We start from the raw sequence: 17,402 nt of genomic DNA on the forward strand, positions 1-17,402 counted from the left end.
AGGAATTTGGTCCAGTCTTGCACATAGGGTGACCTAAAACTGGGATGTTGATCTCAGTGGGGTGATAATTAATCAAACCGTTGTGGTACTTCTCACTTCAACTCTTTGGAGTGGAGAGTCTTGCCTCTGCATCCACAAGGGCCTTATCACTTACAGTCCCACTGCTTTGGTATGATTGAAAATACCTAGTGGTATTTAACAATCCTTTCACACTCACAATCACTCTTTTGGATGATTTGTCGTGACTTAATTTCTTTTTCACGTGGCCAGGACTCCCTCGCCCTGCCTTGGTACTTCCCTTAGTACTCTTGTTTACCTGCCATTGACTAGTATTCACAGGGTTTGTTTCTCATTGCGTCTTACAGAGGACTTTCGGGTTCCTCTCTCCCAAAACACTGCCTTAGTGTCTATCGCAATTTTTACATTAAGTCCCCGACAATCATCATCACACACACTTTTGAATTCAAGACATGCTCACCACTGTTGTCTTTCCTCCTGGAATTCCGTCAACCGTCAGGATCCAAGCAGTGAGTTGAAGCCCAGTCCCGGAAAGGGTATCTTAGGTCGCTTTGAGGCGGCCTGCTGTGGCCACAGTCTTTCCTGAGGTTCAGCCTCACCCACCGGACCCTTCAGGTGTGTTGGAATCCGGCTCGAAGGACCAAAATGTTAGGTTCAAACAACCTGAAACACGAGAAACACAAATGAGGCAAAGACAACAGTTTGAATTTTACTTGCAAGGAGAACGGGGAGATGTGCTCAGTTACAGATCTCCAGCACGTCCTGACGCACACCTCCCACCATCCTTGTTTTATTGAGATTAGGAGGTCCCTAGTTACAGAAGTCAAATGTGTCTAAGGGAGGGGGAACACAAGATAGCAGGTCTCAAACAGAGCAAGAGACTGTAAATCATAATGGTGAGATTATACGTAGGCCTTCACTGATTTGATTAGCTTAGCTCACAAACAGCACATTCTTCTATATCAGATTAAAAGAACAGCTCCTGTGTCATGCTCTGCAGCTCTGTCTCCAGTCAAGGCCACTTCTCCAACAGCCGCTGCATTTCTGTCGCCCTTGACCAGAGAAGTTCGAGTTGACATATCAAGCATCATGAACATTAAGCATTAGCAAATAATAGGAAACATTAAGTAATGAGAAACAATATAACAAGGTAAAAGCAAATAAGAGATAACTTTAATATAATGGATCTAACACCTAACCATCCAGTTAAGAATCAAAAAGCCTCAAGAGGAAATGGCATTGCCTTTGTACAATATTTGACAATTAGGCACTGTACTGAGTGTGAGTAGCATTACATCTCAATGAGTTCCCAGTCACTGCTAAAGCATGAGAACATCTAATCTCAGGAATGCAGCCAAGTCATGACAGCATAATCCAAAAGAAATTTTAAATGAACCTTTTAAAGAGGTAAATCACAAGTCAGGACACATTTACTCTGGATTTTCACTTTATTGGTCAATACATGTTGAAAAGATCAGTAACATGCAGCTCCCTACATCTTTGAAAGGCAGTGACAAATTAAGAATGGTATGGCAATTTCATTGGAAAATTAAAGGGAAATTTAAATGGGGGGTGGTTGGGTTTTGCTGGAGGGATGGGAAAAGGATTGAACACAGGTGGAACATTGTATTGGTAAGGGAAGGGATAACCAGGACCAAATGGAGGCATCGGCTGATTAGGCTTTGTTTTAACTGGGAACGCACCACCTGGTGGAAACATCGGAAGACCCCATGGATAGGGAAATTGTATAGGATTAAATGGGACCTGTCCACCAGGGCTTGGCAAAGTACTTGTCTGAGATGGAGGTATGGTTGTGGTTTTTGGCATCGTGGTTGGGTAAAAATAGGGATTCCAGAAAGGCAGGTTTGGGAACGGCATGGCTTGAGGCATCTGCCCAGAAGGAAGGATCCAGGGGGGATGTTTGACCTGTTGAGGCATCTGAAAAGGAAGGTTCCAGAAAGGCTGTGACACCGGTGGGGGGGTTGTGGCAGCAGCTTGCATAGGAGGTGGCTGACCCCATGAAGACATTGGACACCACAGTGAAAACTGTATGTTGTACCAAAGCATCGGCAGCACGTAGTATCCACCCTAGGAAAGAGTTCATATTTCCTCAACAAATGCTGATGTTATCCAAGCATTTGATCAATCAGCTAGCCTTACCGTGATAATCATGAAACAGCCATTATAAGGAACTACCATGGACAGTGAAGGGGAATTCCACTGTGTGTCATAGCCACAAGTGGAGGGGACATTGGGTAGTGGTACAGGCAGTCCAGAAGCTCCTGTGAAAGATGAAACCAGAATTTACAAAACCATTTAAACAGCTGAAATTAAACCACTTGCACATTTTTACTCCAATACAATCTGAGCAGACATCTTGAGGGTCAAGGACAAGTTTAAAGACTTGGGCTTCATCATTTCCACCCCTGTTCATAGCTTCCCAAGCCAGCAGTTCTCCTTGAAGACATGGTCTTTTGGGCTTCTTGCTGGACGGGGGTGGAGAAGCCTCCTTTCCATTTCATGGAGGCAAGAGCAGCACAGTTGGCATTTTCTATTGCCAGCCATTTAAAATGTTTACCCAGCTCACCGTGCTGTTATGACAGGTGAATTGGCATCATGAGCCCCCAAAGACTGCATGGAAGCTTAATGATTTACAAAACCAGAGCCAACTCACTCAGTCCAAGACTAACCAAGTTATTTCACCCCTGCAGGGTAGTAGACGAGACAAATTCACCTGGATCCATCGAAAACTGCTGGGCATCGGCTCCCTGAGCCATGAACTTCATCTTGTTCAGACCGCACAGCACAGAAGGGTTCATGAACTTCATGTTATCGGGAATGTTGGTTTGGAGGCCTGTTAACAGAGATTACAGCTGAGTTAGCCATGTCCGAGTTGAACAAAGTATGAGTCGGTGATCCTAACCTGGGTAGTCGCCCTGGTAGTTGACGTCCCCCTCTGTGGAAGAGGGCGAGATGTGGGCTCCATCCTCGACCGGCGCGTCGACTCCGGACGTTTTGTCAAAGATATTCCCGAACACGATCCTCCCGGGCTTGAAATCCGCCGCTGCTGCGCTTTTTTCTGTTTTACTCAGCCGAAAACTTTCCGCCGTTCGCGCAAAATGCGAAACGAAGAACAGAATCACAGCCAAGCAAAGAGAGGAGCGCTTCCTTTTTCCTTTGGTTGCCATCGTAACTCCTGGAAACAACACACTGATGCCTGAAGCGGCGCTTTTCAAGCGTTCACCTGCGGGTTGATCACTGATGGTCATCGGCTTCACCTGCGGGTTGATCACTGATGGTCATCGGCTTCACCTGCGGGTTGATGACTGATGGTCATCGGCTTCAGCTGCGGGTTGATCACTGATGGTCATCGGCTTCAGCTGCGGGTTGATCACTGATGGTCATCGGCTTCACCTGCGGGTTGATGACTGATGGTCATCGGCTTCACCTGCGGGTTGATGACTGATGGTCATCGGCTTCAGCTGCGGGTTGATCACTGATGGTCATTGGCTTCACCTGCGGGTTGATGACTGATGGTCATCGGCTTCAGCTGCGGGTTGATCACTGATGGTCATTGGCTTCACCTGCGGGTTGATCACTGATGGTCATCGGCTTCAGCTGCGGGTTGATCACTGATGGTCATTGGCTTCACCTGCGGGTTGATCACTGATGGTCATCGGCTTCACCTGCGGGTTGATCACTGATCGTCATTGGCTTCACCTGCGGGTTGATCACTGATGGTCATCGGCTTCAGCTGCAGCAGCGGCGGGTTCACCTTCTATCTCCATGGTAACCGACAACAGGCAGGGTGACCGGTGAGTGCGTTACTGGCTGTCAACCTTCCTGTCTTCAGCGAGGACAAGACAAAAGTGCTACCCGAGGTGGTTCAGAAGAAGGTTCACTTGTCGAGGTTCTGCTGTGAAACTGGTGTGAGCGATAAGAGATTTGTAAGAAGTGTGACAGACAAATGGTTGGAAGTGATATAAAGACTTTATTAAGGTTTTGCTTCTCAAAGTAAGAGCTTTGCATCGTAAAGCAGCTACTCATGTAACAATCGATGTTCTTTCAAGACTGATAATCACCTAAAAAGTGGCAATTACAGACAGGATCAAAGGATCTTTGATTCAAAGCTGCACGACTCTGTTACATTGGGTTTCGACCGCCCTCGTCATCACTTGTGATCTACTTCAACCAGTCAGTTGTATGGAAACAAATTCAAACTGCAAAAAGGTGAGATATTGACAACAAAAGACACTTGATTCTGTGTGTGCCTGGCCCAGGGGCAGAGGCGCTCAGTCCCAGTTTCTGAGGACTGGTCTCGTTCTGCCTTCTTTGGTCTTGTTAAGAGGATCCCAGTAGACCAGACCGAGTGTGGGAAGGATTATGACCGGTTTTCTACTGGAGCAGCAGGAATCCTGCGGTACCGACGGGAGCCCGACCACACAATGAGCTCAGCAACTGTTCGTGCTGTGGTACTGCCATTAGATTTCTTATAGATATGTATATAGTCACCTGTGTGTATATATAGAGTATATGGTCCTGTATGTACCTGCTGCTCTGTCCAGCACTGGTCCTCAGCAGAGGACCCGGCCGACTGCGAGTACTGTGGACAACATGCCAAACCTTTACTGCAGCTGTCCTGGGAACGGTGGCCTGAGGTGAACTCAATCCATGAAAAGAACCAGCAAGAGCCGATGCTGACGTAGCTGCATGCGTGTCCACCCTAGGAAGCTCTGAGCTTCTGCTGCGTCCAGCGGCAGCAGCTGTACCAGCTGCTGGAAGAGGACAGGTGTATGGCTGGAGGCAGGTGTCTCACATCCCTGGCAGCCGAGATAGGAGATCTCCACCAGTTCGACATGGACTGGGACTGTGCTTTTGAGTACAAACTTAACTTTTTAAAATCCCAATCAAATGGAACAGAAGGCCCATTAAATTTGCTTCTTTGATTAGCGCGCAGCCCAAGGAGGTGATCTTTGAGGAGGTGTTCGTTCAACCAGCGCTGGTGACGGACGGCTGTGAGTGGAGCTGCTTCTGCACGAGTGTGTTGCTGGGGTGAGGGTGCGGGTGAGCAGCGGCAGCCTGAGCTCTGCCTTTGTCCCCCAGCGTCACACGCCCTCAGCTTCCGACTGTCCCGGGCTCCAGAAAGATGCTGGACAGCTTATTCTCGCAGAGTGGCCCAGCAGCATTTCGGAAGAAAAGACAACGAGCCGCCGCCGGGTCCGTCTTTGGACCACAAACCCCCCGAGTTCGGCATCTGCGATTACCAGGTGAGCGCCGTCTTTGTGTTGTTGATGACCTTGGATGCCGGCTCAAGCCAGCGTGGTCCAGATGCTAACAGGATGCTATTTCTGGTTACAGACTGGGCCAGACTTTGCACAGAAGAATTATTCCAGTGGAACCAGACTTCTCACAGCCTTCTCTGATGGTTCCGCTCAGCTCTTGTATCCGGTTCTGATAACAGCAGCAACATGAATCCTTCATGTGTGTTTGATGAGCAGCTGTGGTTCTGATCCTTATGGCCTCTGCACCAGTTATCCTTCGGGTTCCCTGGCCATTGTTGTTATGGTTACAGAAGACAACGCAAAGGTTTGCATGGTGTACGATGAGAGCAGCGCGGCCAGAGAATCGACCCGAGCCATATTCCACTCTGACGGCAGGGCCACGTGTTACCACGGCAACAGAAACGTATGGTGAGACCCGTCGCGCTGGACCTCTTAAAGCTCGGGGTTCTGTATCTGCATGTGGCCGCTCTGTTGCAGGCTGAACCTGAGCAACTGGGGCGGTCGGTGTTTGGAGCAGGATGGGACCAAGGTGCGGCAGTGGAACTGGAGCGGCATTGGCCGTGTTCCCACCGTCCTGGACCCCCTTCACCTCAGCCTCAACGAAAAGATTCAGGTCCAGATCCTGGGGCGGGAACAGGTGTTCATGGCCTTCCAAGCGTGTGGTGAAGCGGTGCAGCTGAGCGTGGGCAGATGCTGCCTGTAGATCCACTCGTGTCCAGAGGGGTACCAGCGCCACTGGAAACACACCAGACTGACACCAGTCACAGATGAGGCCTGTCCCAGGTTCCCCGGGGCCCTTCTCAGCCCGTGGCCACCTGATGAACGAAGAACCCTTTAGGTAACCCAGGTTCCCATCTCTGGAAGAGATGGTGTAATTCTGTCCCAAAGGTCATCTAGTAAAATTAGACTTCTGAAAGCGTTGGTCCATTAAAATTAAAATTGCAGAGATGCTTGAAAAGCCAAGACCGAAGCCTTTATTTCTCCCTCAGACCAAACAATAGTTGTTTCAGTGATGCCTGTGGGTCCTGTCTGGATTATGTCAGGCGTATTCCTAATCCGTTTGTCCTGTAATGGACTCAGCGAGGTCCTAATACGTCACCACCAGCAGATGGCCGGACGGTTCCAGGGGAACCATCATATTACAGCCAGACCAGCACCCGGCACCAAATCAGACCACAGCTTCTTAAATAGTTAGGATAGTTTTTATTCCTCCTCTTAGCCTCCTTCACGTCATCAATATAAAAATTATTCAGAAATCACATCAAGACAGCCGTTACTTCCACAACAGTGATGAGATTTAAGTGGCTTTTCTACCGGGCTAATCTACCTTTGAATTAACGTCTAAAATGGCTCAGTGGGATGAAGGAACAACGTCGCCTTTCCACCGACCCATCGGCGCTCCTCCACCCTCGCATCGTGTTCCCACTGAGGAAAAAGTACCTGGTACCTTTTATTTGGTCCCTGTTCTTCCAGGTTCCCCAGAAAGCAGCTGCCTCTTTCCCAGCATAGATTTAATCTTTTAGTTGTTTCTGCGTTTGAGCCGAACCCTAAATGAAATGGCTAATTATTGTTCTCATGATTAAAGGCTGACACTTTAGGACACTGCAACGCTCCGATTGGCCGGAGGATTTAGGGCGCCAGCCAGGCAGTGATTAAAAAAGGATCCCAATTTCTGTCTGATGACAAGAGCCAACAGCACCAAAAGCCTTAGCAGAGATGAACAAGGTGGTCCTGACTCTGCTCGGGTAAGGCACCCTGCCAGATTAGGGGGGGGGGGGTCCTGGTGCAGCGTACTGTTCATGCAGTGGAAACAAAGCGAGGAGCGCTGATCCGACAGTGTGGGTGGAAACGGCCACGGTAGATGAATGTGAGTGCAACAAGCTACAGACAGGAAGGGGACAACTCTGCTGGGAGCCACTGATGCTAACAGGACGAGACGTGCAGCAGGAGACCGCGGCACCACGAGCCCCCCTACAGGGTCGGGGCGGGGCGTCTCTACAGGGCGTAGTGAGGAGTGATGAGGGACATCCAGTCAGAGCCAGCAGTCTTCCTGCCTTCAGCACAGACCTTCATAAACATCACGTCACGGCCCACAGGGAGACCCACCTCAAACCTAAAAAAGAAGAAAGGAGACGACCTTAGACCAGGCGGCCCGGCCGAGGGAGTGACCTTCAGGTGTGATGAGACCGTCCCTGAGGACACAGGAAAAGGAGAACATTGGGCTCACAGGGGGGGCTTTAACTCCAGCCAGAGGGGAACAGGGTTAGGAGTGGTGCGCTCTTGTGTTCATGTGAACATTCATCTTCATCTCGTTGTCCAGGATTTGCACGAGCTGTTGCATGGATGGCAGGTGACCCGACTCCAGTTTGGACCAAACGGGCACATCTGGGGGAACAACGGCGGAGTCAAACTCACAACATTCGAGCGTTTCACGCGGCAAACGTACGAGCCTCCATTAGTGCACGTCTGGCCGTGAAGAACTCACCATTGAATGTGATTTCAAAAGCTCCCGTGGACATCAGCTGGTTTTCAATCATATTACTGAGGAAGAACACCATCATGCAGGCGTACACCTGGAAACAGCCCACAGGGGACAACACAGGTGTTCACACAGGTGCACGTACGCTCTGCTGCAACGTTATCAAGACCACGTCCTGGCCGGGAGCCCGGGTGTCTGTAACCCTGGGGACTACTAGCTGTGGACCTGGAGGTCAAATGTAGGTCAAATGTAAACTAGCACCAATGAGTGGTCCAGAAAGGGCCTGGTTATGCATGCACAGCAAAAGCTGAGGGATGCAGATCAGAAGGTTGGAGGCGATGCAGCGGGAGCCAGACTCACCTTGTTTCCTTGGCCCCACTCCCAGATGCCTGGGGCTTGCATTCCAAAGAGGGCGAACGGGTCCTTGCCGACAATAATCAGTCCAATCACCACCAGCTTGAACATAGAGAGGAAGGAAGCTACGTGCCTACGGGAGAGCAAGAAGGTGGAGCTGAATGTCTTTGAATGTTTGATTCTCCAGACCGAGCTGGCGCCGGACGCGTGCGACCAGCTGCTTGCTGCTCTGGACTGGACAGGACGCGTGTTCCACGCTAACGATACGATGGGTGCGGGGGGCGTGGCTGTAGGGGCTGCCTGCCAGGGAACCAACACAGAACACTGTCTGGTCTCAGTGGAGCACATCTCAGGTGTGTTCATTAGAGAATCTTCCAGAGGCTTCAACACAACCTCAGGGATTATTTTTCTCTCATTTCAGGAGGTCTCAAAGCTTCGTAGCAGTGCTCTCCATCTTCTTCTACATCTGGAATGAACCAACTCATAAATCGTTTTACGTTGTTAGCCGTTTGTCAGCCTGAATTTTTGTCAGTCGCGAACCCAAATGGTTGATTATATTCTGTTAAAGCCAAAAGAGTAACAAGTAAATGATCCACGACAAGAAAACTGGACTCTGACCCCCAGTTTTTACTGCTTAGGGCCGACAGCTGCGTCTCAGGGCCGTAATACCAGCACAGACAAATCCGGGCTGAGATCGGGCCGCTGCAGAATTCCATCTCCTCGCTCTAATCACAGCTAATCTCCGGCAGCTTTTGAATAGTGCCATTCAAGCCACTTGTGAAAAGACAGGGGGGCTTTCTTCCTTACCGGTAGAGGGGCATGGGAAGATAGTTCTCCCCTTCAATGCGGATGTCTGGGTACCGCTGGTACAGGGCCTGCGTGTACTCCTCAAACACCCGCTTGTACCCTCAGGATATGCTGGGAGGAAAGACAGGGTCAGAGAAGGATTTCAAGAAGGATTTACAATTATATTTACTTATTTATTCCAGCGGGGAAGCTTCACCACAACCCATTTTCTTCTTTTAAATTGGCTTTAATTACATAAACTACCCCCAGTGTAACCCGTAAACTTTCACCTTGATAAATGCTGCTCAGAACGATGGAAGCACACATTAAAACCTTGAGAGGAAATGAAACTTTGAGAAGTGTGCTCATTTAGACAGACGAATGTGAAGCTTAAGTGTCTCAATCACAAATGACACAATTCTTAACGTTTAAGCCATGTTGGAGAGCGGAAGTGAGGCCTTATCGATTAGATTCACACGCGAAGCTTATAATCTTAATATCCAGACCAACTCGATATATGCATCCACATGTTGTGATTAAATTAGCAGGCGATTACGAGTTTCCCCCCCTTTAGTTATTCCTTTTCACCCAGCAGCGCCTCTCCGGCCCGGGATGTTGTTAGCCTGGCCGTTAAGCTAGCTCGCAGTGACTCGCCAGTTTTTTCCTTTGCTCACCAGATTTGAAACTTGAGCAGGGGCCCCGTAGCAAACTGCATTTTCATCTTCTTCACGCCACTGTTGTCACCCGCCGTGGCGCAGCATAGCGAGAAAACGCCCAAAGTCAGGAGCGAAAAGCGCAACCACTTCATGGCCATCTGCTCGAGCTCTGCACCGCTCCGACGGAGGTGGGTTCTCTTCCTCACCGGCTGCATTCATGAGCCGCGCCCGCTCTGGCGCTACCTAGTGTTGTGGCGGAGGTGGGTTATCTTCCTCACCAGCTGTATTCATGAGCCGCGCCCACTCTGGCGCCACCTAGTGTTGTGGCGGGGGAGGTGGGTTCTCTTCCTCACCAGCTGTATTCATGAGCCGCGCCCACTCTGGCGCCACCTAGTGTTGTGGCGGGGGAGGTGGGTTCTCTTCCTCACCAGCTGTATTCATGAGCCGCGCCCGCTCTGGCGCCACCTAGTGTTGTGGCGGGGGAGGTGGGTTCTCTTCCTCACCGGCTGCATTAATGAGCCGCGCCCGCTCTGGCGCCACCTAGTGTTGTGGCGGCGGAGGCCACGGCGCGTTCAGAGGCCGCATAACATGGCCGAAGTTTGGCCGTGTCAGATTAACTTTATAAACACAAACTACTATTCCTCTTTAGTCATTGAGCAAGCAGTGATAGACTGAATTATATGGAGCCTAAAGTTCAACCCATTTCCAGTTCCAGTACAACTTGTAGCATTTTAGACAGCAATGGTGTGTGAATACGTTTATTTAAACCATCAGTCCAAATTTCAAACAAATGTGTTAAAAGAGCAGTAGCAGAAACACTGATGGGGTCATCTCAGCATTTCATGATTGCCAGACTCTCCTGCTCCACTGCTGTCTGCAAAGCCATCAGCGTATCTGGCAAAGAAAGACGACACACTGGGACATCTGCACAGGCACCATTTGAAGCACACACGTTCATTTTGGTAAACGAATCAAAAAGCTGTGAGATATGATTTTCATGCCACCATTTGTACATACCCAAAATTCTACGGGAATGATCCAGCAGCCCAGGAAGTTCTGTCTTGATGTTGTATGAAGTTTGCTCCATGGCTGTGACAAACTCATTTACTTTCTGTAAACAAAGGGGAAGACGTGAGGACGTGGGACGCCTCTGACTACAATCATTCCCTGTAAAGAAGAACCAACTCTACCCTGAGTTCCACGTAGACCTTCTCCTCCAACTCTGTGACTTGAGATATGGCGTCGAACACACTGGTGTCCTCGACAGACTCCTAGATCACACACACACAGACACACACAGGAAATGAGGACTGACACATTTCTGCTGGTACGCATGATCACGGGCAGGGTTACCTCCTCCGTTGAGCTGTTTACAGGCTCTTGGGTCTTTGATGCTGCACTTGAGGCAGAATTACAATTCAGTTCTTTCACTCTGTAAAGAGAAGCAAATATCAAGATTTCCAGTTTGGTCAGTATTCTAAAAGTCAAAATCTAGTCTAAAACGGAACCTGTCAGCATAACGTAGTGTGTTCATAGTGTATTCACATGAAGCCATGCCTGGAGACACCATGGCAATCTGTGGAGCAACAAAGGGGAACACCAGTTGAGTACTTGAGACACACACACACACACACACACACACCACACACACACGCACACACACACACACACACACACACACACACACACACACACACACACACACCACACACACACACACACACACACCAACACACACACACACACACACACACACACACACACACACACAGGCTGATGTTTGTCATTTTCGATCAGACCCTGTGAGCTGATCAGACCACAGACACATACCATGCAGGTTCTGGACTTTTCTCCAATGAAGGAATCCCGAAGGACCTTGGTCAAAGTGCTCATGCGGAAAGGAATGTGGTCACTGTTCTTTCCCAGTGACCTGATACACTCCTAAAGGCACGAGAGGGAACAGGAAGTCAGAACAAGTTCAAGCAGGAATCCAGATCACCGGGGTCCTAACAGAGGAAACCTGCTGCTCCTGAGGAACCTTAGTCTACCTTCAGGGCCAGCAGGCTGCGGTTGATCTCTGCCGTCTCCACCAAAGTGTTGCGGTCGTTGCTGCTGACGTCCGTGCCGCGCTCGTTACCGGCCAAATCCACCAGTGAAAATTTCCCATGCAGGGTGGTGGCGCGGTCATTGCGGCGGAGGACGATCTGAAGGACGGCGTGAGAGCGGGAGGAGTTGGCGTTGGCTGAGGTCTGGCCTGATGTCCTAAGGACAGAGGGAAAAGGTCTGTGCGTTGGTGGAAGAAGCTCCGACGGGCAGAGGCACCGACGGGCCCGTGCTGAGGTACCTGCACGAGCTGCCCAGCTGGATCAGCTTCACCACGTCCTCTGCTGTGGACACACAGACCTCCTCCAGGCCCACAACCTGGACCTGCTGGCGCTCGTCCTCCAGGACTCGCAGCTTGGCCTTCTTGTTCAGGAGGTCGTAAACCTGAATCCAAGCATAATTCATCTATTGTTGAGGGACGTCCTGCCCCACTGGGGCGATGTTACCTTTGAATCGTTTCAGTGAGTCCGTCGGGCACAGACGCCTTCTTACTTTTCCGTTGTAAATCTCGAAGAAGCTGACATAGACAGACAGATCCAGGTTTGAAAACCTCCTGTGGTTGAGGAGTGCAAAAACCTCCAGGGCTTTAGGAGGAAAGACAGATCAGGTTGTGATTCTGCCATCGAGCTCGACTTAAAACAACTTTATTGTGCCGTTTTGCTACCTGCAAAGGCATAAATTCCTTTACTGCTGTTCTGTTGTTTCCCTGTGAAGTCTCCTCCCATCGTCTAGAGGGGGGAAACGTGCAAAACGTGAACAATTAAACGGCTCGAGGTGAACGCCGCGTGCAAGGCAGACTTCTTACATGAGTCTTCCCACTTCCTGTCTGGCCGTAGGCGAAGCACGTGGCCATCCCTCCTTCAAACATGGACTGGACCAAAGGTTTGGCTGTGAACCTACCACGTGAAAAAGGCGAAAATGCACCTTCAGCATAAACAGACAAATAAGGAGAAATATGCCATGAAAAAAACAGTACTTGTAGACCAGATCGTTGGTGGCGGACTCGTCAAAGGAGTAGTCGAATTGGAACGCTTGGTTGTCCAAGTACTTGGTGAGATCCACCTTCTGCCTGGGCTCGTGCACGAGCAGGGCCCCTTGTCCTGGCACCGACACCACGTCGATCTCCTTTTTGTTCATCTCTGCAACAGAAGGTCTTCATCAGCGGAGGCAGGCCTGAATATTGCTGCTCCCGCCACGCTCAGGTGGAACCTACCCTGCTTGTTGAGAGGCCGCTTCCGAACACAAACGCAGATTCTTTGGGGTTCCACCTATTCGTGAAGGGACGTGAGGGATGAACACATGAATACGGGTTTAATGCCAAATGAACCGAGCTGTGGAAAAGACCTTACGCTGCCGTTCGATGATAATGGAATTACTTCCAGGGTCTCTCTGAAGTCCTGGATCATCTCGTAGAATTTCTGGTTTGGTCGAGAAGCTTCTCCAAACTAATAAGAAAATGGCAAACACAATGTGAATGATAGAGAAACCCATTTCAAATCAGAACAAATGTTACAAGGAATGAAATATCTGCACCTTTCCCCTCTTAGTTTGCATGTCCAGGGGCTTCGCAACACAAGACAGCCTTTTGTTGCCCTTGTGGAGCTCTGGGGGAGCCACAGACTTCCTTCTGCCTACCGAACAGAACACGGACAGAACCTTTATCATTCTGGGCAGGCGGCAGCTTTACGCCAGAGCAAAGCCGACTGTTCGACCAGAGGAGCCATAAATATGCTTGTGCTGACCTTTGACTGCAGGTGGTGGAGGCATCCTCTCTGGCTCATCGTTTTCCTTCACCGTCTCACGCATCAGCGCCAGCGCGGATTTAGACTCCTCCTTCCTATGTGACCGGCTCGAACTCCCTGAATAAGGCACAAATACACAAAAGAGGGAAAACAAGAAACATCAGGCCGTGCGGAACACCGGGCCCAGCTGTCCCCGTTGCAGCCCTCGCTCTCGCCATTCTGAAGATCGCTACCAACCAGATTTTGTGAGCGCCGGAGCCAGAGGGAGGTGAGGGAGGTGAGGGAGGTGGGGGAGGACGGTCTCGGCTTTCTCCTGAGACACATCAGAGGTCTCGGCAGGAGCCTGATCAGCAGCTGGAGTTTGGAACACGCACGTCTGCCTGACCTGAGATTTGCTGCCATCTGTCAAACAAATTCAAGTTAGTCGGCTGCATGGACGTACTCAAGAAGAGCAGTGGGGCAGATAAACAGCAGTGGGGCAGATAAACAGCAGTGGGGCAGATAAATAGATTAATGGTTGTGATTTGTCCATTTTAAGTGACAAAAGTGAGAAGCTTGCCACCCTAAACCAGGACTAAAACCAGACCAAGAGACAGAAACGCGTGAGCTCCTCTTATTCCCATAAAGAAATTACAGTTGAGCGCAGCAAAGAAACAAAGGATGATATTGATACATAACCAGCAGCAAGCGCACTGTGATCAGTTCTCCGAGCACATTTCATTCAATCGTGTAAACCCAGTGCCAGGCTAATCCCCGATTCAGTTTAAAAGGCCGTGTGCCTGCTGACCTGACTCCTCAGCATTGTTGACAGCTGGAACAGAGGCTTTTAAATGGAAACAAGCTAATGAGAGCTACGCTATACAGACTGGAACATGAACAAAGACGGGACATATGTACATACAGGCCATTGGGGCAGGTATCCTGGAGGAGCGCAGGCGACCCTCGTACCTCTGGTAGGGACAGAGTAGCAGAGACAGGTTAGGAGAGCCAGGGAATGCCGCTGGCATCTGGGTCGGCGTGTGGTCCGTGGCAGGACGTCCCGGGGGGAGAGCGGCACCCCTCGGTGTGGACGACTGGCCCGTCTCTCACCCGTGTCCTCAGTGCTGCAACACCTGTCCTTTGGATCTTTTCAGGGTTCGGGTTAGGTGCACGCTTGTGCCTGTGCTTTTCTCTGAACTGTTTGCAGTATTCTATTATGCTGTGTTGATCATCTAATTTCTGTAAAGATTTATTTTGTCTTGCTGTTCAATGAGAAGTGCAAAGTAAATAAAAGCTCGATAGTGACAGACCAATAATGCACACCCAGTCTTAAAGCAACCCCACAGTAGCTGTTATAGCCACATTCCTTCATCACTGATCATAACAGCCCAACATTGACCTTGTCAGGAGCGGGGCGGGCAGGTGCAGCAGCGTTGCCCAGCACATTGTTGATGTGGTCCAGCAGCTCCGGGTTGAGGGCACATAACTCGGTCACCTGGATCTGGAACGCATGAGACGTGTGCTCGTCAGGAATCTCAGGGAGGTTGCTGCTCGGTATCGTGTGCAGGCAGCATTCCCACCGACCTCCTTCCCTCGGCAGATCTTCCTCTCGTACCACTCCACCATCGCCGTGCATTTGTCACCGTTCGCGGACGTGACCGTGGCCGAATGGACGCGACCTGTTAGCCAGGCAGCAGAAAGGCTTTGGAATGCATTCGAAGCACCATTAAGTCGTGAGGCGGAACTTTTCTCACCATCACTGCGGCTGATTTTTACAGACAGTCCAACCAGGAACCTGGACAAGGCGCTCTCCATTTGTTCTGTAAGGTTGTCGACGAAGTCAGAATTCAGGTAACGTTAGCAACCATCCCGAGGCTGTGGTAAATATACATACTACTGGAACAAATATGTAAAGGCTTTCTATTTCAACTCTGAGTTACTGCTCTTAAAGACTAAAATCGTGCAAACTCACCTTCGCACCAACTGGAACGCCGCTAAATATTTGAACTTCTTCTTCGTTGATGTCCAACAGGATCGCAACCATGTCCGCCCCCTGGTGGACGCCAGCCGCCCTGCAGTTCCCCGGACTGAAATGGAAGAAACCCAAAAACAATACAAACAACAATAATGAGGACAACGATATTCACAGTTCTTTCAAATTACAATCAGAACTCGAATTTTCTAGAGAAAGGGACACATTCTTAAAAATGTTGTTTTAAACGTTTCCATGTCAGGCACACCTCATATCAGAATTAAATACCTGAATCTTTGCGTCGGATCCTGCTAAATGGTTCCAAATCCCTTTATTCTCTCCAGTCCAGGACTTGTCCCTTTCTTCAACCAACTTCTGCTACCTGCCACAACCGCCCAGTCCGGTGTGTGACGTCACCAGTCCGGTGTGACGTCACGACTGTTACACATTCGTCTTCCCTTCTCATTTGTTTCTCATTTTAGTTTTTTTTTGCCTTAAACTGGTATGTTTACACCACATCTCAGACAAGAATCAATAAACAGCATGTGCTCACACACACGCACACACACACACGCACACACACACACACAACACACACACACACACACACACACACACACCACTAAAGGATGAAAATAAACAGATCCCTTCAGTCGGCCCAGCCAGGCTGTTTGGTGGGTCTGTCTGTGGGTGTCTGGGTGGCCCAGAGCTGCTTGATGTGAGGCCTGGGATGGAGCCACAACTGTTTCCTGTGAGCAGCCCAACCCCCAGAACCCCCAGAACCCCCAGAACCCCTCCACCAGTGACTTAGTGGGTGGTAAATCACTCCACTCCTCCCACTGTGTTTTCACAGTCTGACCCTCTACAGTCTACACAGATATGTATGTGTGTGTGTGTGTGTGTGTGTGTGTAAAGCTAATAAGACAACTTCATCATAGTCGTCCATTTTCTTTTCTTTTAAAAAAATAACTGGACCTATTGAACAGGAAAAAACACAAAATATAATGAGTTCGAAAGTGATTGATGATCAATCAGAATTCAAGGATTCCAGTGATCATTAGGCACCGTTGCTGCCGAGGCCTCCAGGTGTGAGCGCACCCTCGTACCCCTGTGTACCAGCGTACCCCTGTGGTCCTGCTGAGCGTTGCTGTGCTGGCTGGTTTGAAGACGGGCTGGTGTCTCTTGTCCCGTTTTCCTCCATCTGTCCGGCAGCATATTTTCTCAGCGTAAAGAAAATTGGCAGACTGTGGTTCTTTCCCTCCACACAGACTAAATAAACACGCGTGCGTATGGTGCACGTGAGAACATTTATCAACCACCCAGGAAGGTTCTTGAGACGCAGCAGCACAGAGGAGGTGTGCAGGAGTTACACGGCTCAGGAGAGTCATTTAAGAACGTTTGTTTTTCTTCATTTAGTCATACACGCGCTGCATCCGCCAGGGGGCGCTATTGCACCAGAGGGGCCCGGAGCCACCCGGGGCCCGGAGCCACCCGGGGTCCGGAGCCACCCGGGGCCCGGAGCCACCCGGGGTCCGGAGCCACCCGGGGCCCGGAGCCGCCCGGAGCCACCCGGGGCCCGGAGCCACCGGGGCCCGGAGCCACCCGGGGTCCGGAGCCACCCGGGGCCCGGAGCCACCCGGGGTCCGGAGCCACCCGGGGCCCGGAGCCGCCGGAGCCACCCGGGGCCGGAGCCACCCGGGGCCCAGAGCCTGCAGGTCTGGCTTGGAGACCACTTGGAGGCCTGTTTTATGACTGAAATATTGACGTTTGTTGTACCTTAATCTCACCATTAACCTCTTTAATGCTGCTGCCACTGTCAGGACCAGCTCTGACCCCACAAACATCTCAGCACCAGGATCATGAGCCGTCTGTAACCTTTCCCAGGGAGCAGCTGGAGCTGGTTGGAGTTGGGCTTCAGTTTCAGGTGCCTCTTTTATGGTGACATCATCGCTTTCTTGACCTGATCTGCTGATCTCGTTTATTACCGTGTTATTAAAGAGGTGGCCCGGCACTTGAACCCAGATCTGTTCC

General features: G+C 50.3%; 4 protein-coding genes across 10 annotated transcripts in view; 1 reads left to right on the forward strand and 3 right to left on the reverse strand.

Moving 5' to 3' along the window:
- The window catches only part of selenot1a (selenoprotein T, 1a), a 28,147-nt gene extending 18,305 nt beyond the window's left edge, over window positions 1-9,842 (reverse strand). Inside the window, exons 1-6 of one of the 2 annotated variants that reach the window (XM_057057949.1) lie at window positions 9,594-9,842; window positions 8,941-9,051; window positions 8,140-8,266; window positions 7,786-7,873; window positions 7,528-7,685; window positions 3,263-7,413 (exon numbers count right to left, since the gene is read on the reverse strand). In XM_057057949.1, the coding sequence (XP_056913929.1) occupies window positions 7,564-7,685; window positions 7,786-7,873; window positions 8,140-8,266; window positions 8,941-9,051; window positions 9,594-9,790 (645 nt within the window). In that variant the 5' untranslated portion in view covers window positions 9,791-9,842 and the 3' untranslated portion in view covers window positions 3,263-7,413; window positions 7,528-7,563. Of the gene's footprint in view, window positions 1-3,262; window positions 7,438-7,527; window positions 7,686-7,785; window positions 7,874-8,139; window positions 8,267-8,940; window positions 9,052-9,593 lie in introns of both variants that reach the window. The other variant, XM_057057950.1, reaches the window with a different exon arrangement.
- Window positions 1,448-3,230, reverse strand: LOC130539536 (uncharacterized). Of its 4 annotated transcripts, XM_057057953.1 has the most exons (5): window positions 2,942-3,230; window positions 2,753-2,872; window positions 2,179-2,300; window positions 1,628-2,106; window positions 1,448-1,522 (listed from the first exon to the last, which is right to left on the reverse strand). In XM_057057953.1, the coding sequence occupies exons 1-5, from the start codon at window positions 3,204-3,206 to the stop codon at window positions 1,474-1,476; spliced, it is 1,035 nt and encodes a 344-aa protein (XP_056913933.1). In that variant the 5' UTR covers window positions 3,207-3,230; the 3' UTR covers window positions 1,448-1,473. The 4 variants fall into 4 exon arrangements, with proteins under 4 accessions (XP_056913933.1, XP_056913932.1, XP_056913931.1 ...); XM_057057952.1 differs by having other exon boundaries at window positions 1,448-2,106; window positions 2,179-2,297; XM_057057951.1 differs by having other exon boundaries at window positions 1,448-2,106.
- Window positions 4,121-6,003, forward strand: LOC130539537 (uncharacterized). 2 transcript variants are annotated; one of them, XM_057057955.1, is made up of 9 exons: window positions 4,121-4,248; window positions 4,365-4,490; window positions 4,584-4,676; window positions 4,746-4,897; window positions 4,969-5,033; window positions 5,122-5,285; window positions 5,377-5,459; window positions 5,550-5,708; window positions 5,778-6,003. In XM_057057955.1, the coding sequence occupies exons 1-9, from the start codon at window positions 4,222-4,224 to the stop codon at window positions 6,001-6,003; spliced, it is 1,095 nt and encodes a 364-aa protein (XP_056913935.1). In that variant the 5' UTR covers window positions 4,121-4,221. The 2 variants fall into 2 exon arrangements, with proteins under 2 accessions (XP_056913935.1, XP_056913938.1); XM_057057958.1 differs by having other exon boundaries at window positions 4,127-4,248; window positions 5,550-5,703; window positions 5,778-5,966.
- A 477-nt stretch (window positions 9,843-10,319) lies between the features above and the next one.
- Window positions 10,320-15,804, reverse strand: kif2c (kinesin family member 2C). 2 transcript variants are annotated; one of them, XM_057057939.1, is made up of 24 exons: window positions 15,660-15,804; window positions 15,372-15,486; window positions 15,154-15,219; window positions 14,984-15,078; window positions 14,799-14,900; window positions 14,322-14,370; window positions 14,208-14,243; window positions 13,658-13,822; window positions 13,421-13,537; window positions 13,212-13,309; window positions 13,028-13,123; window positions 12,892-12,946; window positions 12,655-12,817; window positions 12,484-12,574; window positions 12,343-12,406; window positions 12,171-12,262; window positions 11,920-12,062; window positions 11,624-11,837; window positions 11,406-11,516; window positions 11,084-11,151; window positions 10,929-11,007; window positions 10,766-10,846; window positions 10,593-10,686; window positions 10,320-10,469 (listed from the first exon to the last, which is right to left on the reverse strand). In XM_057057939.1, exons 3-24 carry the CDS (start codon window positions 15,212-15,214, stop codon window positions 10,408-10,410), a joined length of 2,136 nt encoding a protein of 711 aa, XP_056913919.1. In that variant the 5' UTR covers window positions 15,215-15,219; window positions 15,372-15,486; window positions 15,660-15,804; the 3' UTR covers window positions 10,320-10,407. The 2 variants fall into 2 exon arrangements, with proteins under 2 accessions (XP_056913919.1, XP_056913920.1); XM_057057940.1 differs by lacking the exon at window positions 14,208-14,243 and having other exon boundaries at window positions 15,660-15,803.
- Window positions 15,805-17,402: the final 1,598 nt, after the last annotated feature.

Source organism: Takifugu flavidus, chromosome 15 (genome assembly GCF_003711565.1).
Source record: "Takifugu flavidus isolate HTHZ2018 chromosome 15, ASM371156v2, whole genome shotgun sequence".
Classification (NCBI taxonomy): Eukaryota; Metazoa; Chordata; class Actinopteri; order Tetraodontiformes; family Tetraodontidae; genus Takifugu; species Takifugu flavidus.